This window comes from Amphimedon queenslandica, unplaced genomic scaffold (genome assembly GCF_000090795.2).
Source record: "Amphimedon queenslandica unplaced genomic scaffold, v1.1 AMPQUscaffold_9248_Cont18791, whole genome shotgun sequence".
Lineage (NCBI taxonomy): Eukaryota > Metazoa > Porifera > Demospongiae > Haplosclerida > Niphatidae > Amphimedon > Amphimedon queenslandica.
In genome coordinates, this window is record NW_003550480.1 from 1 (window position 1) to 3414 (window position 3414).

Here is a 3414-nt window from a genome sequence, read left to right on the forward strand (position 1 = left end):
ACCTTGTTCTAAAAATAGTAAACTCATTAAGCTATGCAGGCTACGGTGATTTTAATTAAATGCGTGGGTGTTGCGCGCTCCTACCCTTCCCTTTTTCTTTTATGGGCTCCTGCTGAGGATTAATTGTGACTACAGGAGACTGGAAGACTTCATGATTTTCAAATAATTTGAATATTGATGTCTTCCCAACACCAGAATCACCAATAAAGATTATTTGGAGCTGTTTTCCAGCACCTATAACGATTGAGGCCATGGCTCTAAAAATTTAAGGGCAGGCACTCCTTTGCTACAACTTTCAACTTCCATATAAGGCTACATACTCTTCTTTAATAATGCGTGGGCGTTGAAGTAGGAGCTAGTTGAAGTAGTTTAAGTTGAAGGAGAAGATGATCAAGTAATTAAAGATGGAGAGTTTGAGAGTGTAGCTGATATATGGAGCAAGAAGAAAAGACCTGATACAGAAGCCTCTATTGATCAGTTGCTGTCAGCTTTAGTTCAATCAGAGGTTTACCTGATTTGTAATATAAGAGACACTAGAGAAGCATTGAACCAAGAAGATGAGGAGGAGGAGGAGGAGGAGGAGAGAGAAGCTGTTAAAAGCAAAGAGGAAGCTAAAGCAGAAGTTCCTATAGTAGAAGTTGAGATTAATAAAAGTGTCAATAAAGAGAGAGGGATATCATTCTCCTCTCAGTGCTCTAGTACCAAATTCAAGACAGCAAGTTAATCGTATTGTTCAATCTGCTTGGAACACTCTTAAAAACCACATATCCTCCCAACTGGCTAAACCCTGTAAAGAACAGACCCCTCCTCAGCTGGTACCATCTTAAGAGTTGATAAATGAATTGTGCAATAAGACTGGGGTCATGTTGAACTGTGAGAAGTCTTTCGTACACTTGGTATTCAATCTGGCACTAAGAGTGATGGAGGGAGAGAGGACAGGGTCGCTGATCAGCCACAAAATAAGCTGCTCTACCTTAGAGCATGTTCAAGACAGGGTACATGCCCTCCTTGAGCAGCGGAAGAGACCACACCCTCTACCTCCTCTCCGCTATCTCCACAACAACTGTAGAACGGGTGGAAAAGAAGTGGATTTTATTGATAGCATCTTACTAAGTGAGATGAGGCAGGAGGAGCCTTCTTGGATCAACTACAGACTAGAAGAGGATAAAATTAAGAAAAGGACTGCAGATGAGATTTTGGAATTTTTGATTGATGAAACGGTAGAAGTGATTAAGGATATTTATGCAAAAAAGGAGAGACAAACTAATTAAGAATACATAAATAAATAAAAAATACATGAATTACCTGTAGATGTACATGCATGTGATTACTTGTAGAATTTTATAACTTCCACTAATTACATCGATAGTTGTAGTGTTAGTATATTACAGGTATTATTGCGCACCATTTTTCATCAGAATGATAATTTTTAATTGAAATTATAGTAATTATTATGCAGCTGCAATGACTGACCAGAATATAAAGCAACATTAGATATTGCAGACATGTGTTGGTTGACCACATCTAAGGTATTATCAATATGTTACTATAGCAACCACAGCTATTAAATTGTGGTGTAATTATTATGCCTGTATTTAGTGTTGGATACTTGCAGGAAATGGTGTCGGTATCATGTTGTTAACCTCAGCAAGACTGACCTATTCATATTATCTCCTATTCATATATCTCCTTATCAGTGATATCATTGAGGCATTCATAAAGTTCACTGTGTAAATTATTGTTATCAAAATCATAGTGTAAAAGTATCACTTTACTCATGGCCTAATAAAGTTTACATGTCACTTAAATTCTACATTTCGAATACCATTTGTCATTTCGTGGAGCTGGCTCATCATTGTTAATCTTAATCTCTTCTTCCTTTGTTCTTCTTCCTTTCTTTATCACATCGGTCACAGCTTCCTTAAGCACGTCGTACAACTTTTGAAAATCATCATTTTTAAGGGCAGACATTTCAATGAACTTCATCTCATTTTGCTCAGCGAATTGCTTGCTAGTTGATAAAGGATTAACCCTCTCATCAGCCAGATCAGATTTGTTACCGATCAGAATCATCTCAGTGTCACCCCTTCTGTTATCAGCAATCTCTTTCATCCATATCTCTCCAATGTGGTGGAATGAATCACCATCAGTGATGCTGAAAACAAGAAAGGCAATGTCTGCATCTCTAAAATACTGTCTTGTGAAGGTCCTAAACCTTTCCTGACCAGCTGTATCATAAATCAAGAGCTAAAAACATTACCATTATCGATAATAAAGAAATTTTAGTTCTGACCTTTACAGTCTCATATGGTGGTCCAATGACAATGTTTCTTTCTATTGTCTGAGCATCAATTGTGACCACAGGTGACTTGAAGACTTTATGATTTTCAAATAATTTGAATATTGATGTCTTCCCAACATTAGAATCACCAATGAAAATGATTCGGAGCTGTTTTCCTGCACCTGCAGCGTTTGAGGCCATGACTTTAAAGGTTTAAGGGCAGGCAGCTTTGATAAAAAGCCAACCCCTTTGCTACAGCTTTCAACTTCCATATAAGGCTGCACAGATAACATTCTTCTTTAATAATGCGTGGGCGTTGGAGTAGGAGCTAAAATACAAATGCAGTTTAAAGCAGTGATGCACCTCAGTGGTATTTTGTGCTTACATTATTCAAGGGACAACTAGAATGGAAAATATAAAAGTATATAAAAGTAATTGTATAAGTAGTCTTTCAACAAAAACATCGACTTCTTTTGAACTTGACAACAGGAACAACACAGGATAGAATTGCAAGGAAGATGTATGCTCTCACTGTTTTTTGCTCTTGTCACTGCACTAGAGGCGCATTGATTGCTTGGGTTTAGGGTTGATCTTTTCTTTGTAAAGATTATCCTTGTTGCCAATGAGAATCATCATCATGTCCTTTTCAATGCTATGGCTCAAAGCTCCAAACTGCTCAATGCCAGAATGAAGTCTATAATTATAGTATACAAAGGTATTGTTACTGATACTCAGTAAAATAGCTTTAAATTTAAAAAATTATAGTAATAATGGTCATAAAGCACACTGCATATTAATATAAAATGCAAAATTTTAAAACTTGAGCAGCAGACCAAAAGTTTGGTTCATCCTCTTGCATCAGTCATTGAAACCAATTAACACTTCAAGCAGGAACTCGTTTCTTGATTTGTAGCGTTACCCTGATGTAGTGTTACACTACTATTGGTTCTGGTTCCTCCTCCTTCTGCTATCACTTTGCCCACAACCTCTTTAAAAATGTCATCAATCTTTTCAAAATCTTCCTTATAATGTGCAGACATTTCAATAAACTTCATGTTATTTTGTTCAGCATATTGCCTGCCATCTGATGGTGAGATTCTCCACTGTTCGTTAGTCTTATCACATTTATTAGC

At 36.9% G+C, this 3414-nt stretch overlaps 1 protein-coding gene across 1 annotated transcript; it reads right to left on the reverse strand.

The window, feature by feature from the left end:
* Positions 1-1762: 1762 nt before the first annotated feature.
* On the reverse strand, positions 1763-2527 carry LOC100635464 (ras-related protein Rab-1-like). The gene is made up of 2 exons (XM_003391419.2): positions 2294-2527; positions 1763-2247 (listed from the first exon to the last, which is right to left on the reverse strand). The coding sequence occupies exons 1-2, from the start codon at positions 2480-2482 to the stop codon at positions 1804-1806; spliced, it is 633 nt and encodes a 210-aa protein (XP_003391467.2). The 5' UTR covers positions 2483-2527; the 3' UTR covers positions 1763-1803.
* Between the last annotated feature and the right edge of the window lie 887 nt (positions 2528-3414).

What these genes read in the sequence shown, in the direction of transcription:
- LOC100635464 (XM_003391419.2), bottom strand. Translation starts at nt 2,482, where the DNA reads ATGGCCTCAAACGCTGCAGGTGCAGGAAAACAGCTCCGAATCATTTTC. An exon ending in CACCATATGAGACTGTAAAG is followed by an intron (nt 2,248 to 2,293) that starts GTCAGAACTAAA and finishes TAATGTTTTTAG; the next exon opens with CTCTTGATTTATGATACAGC.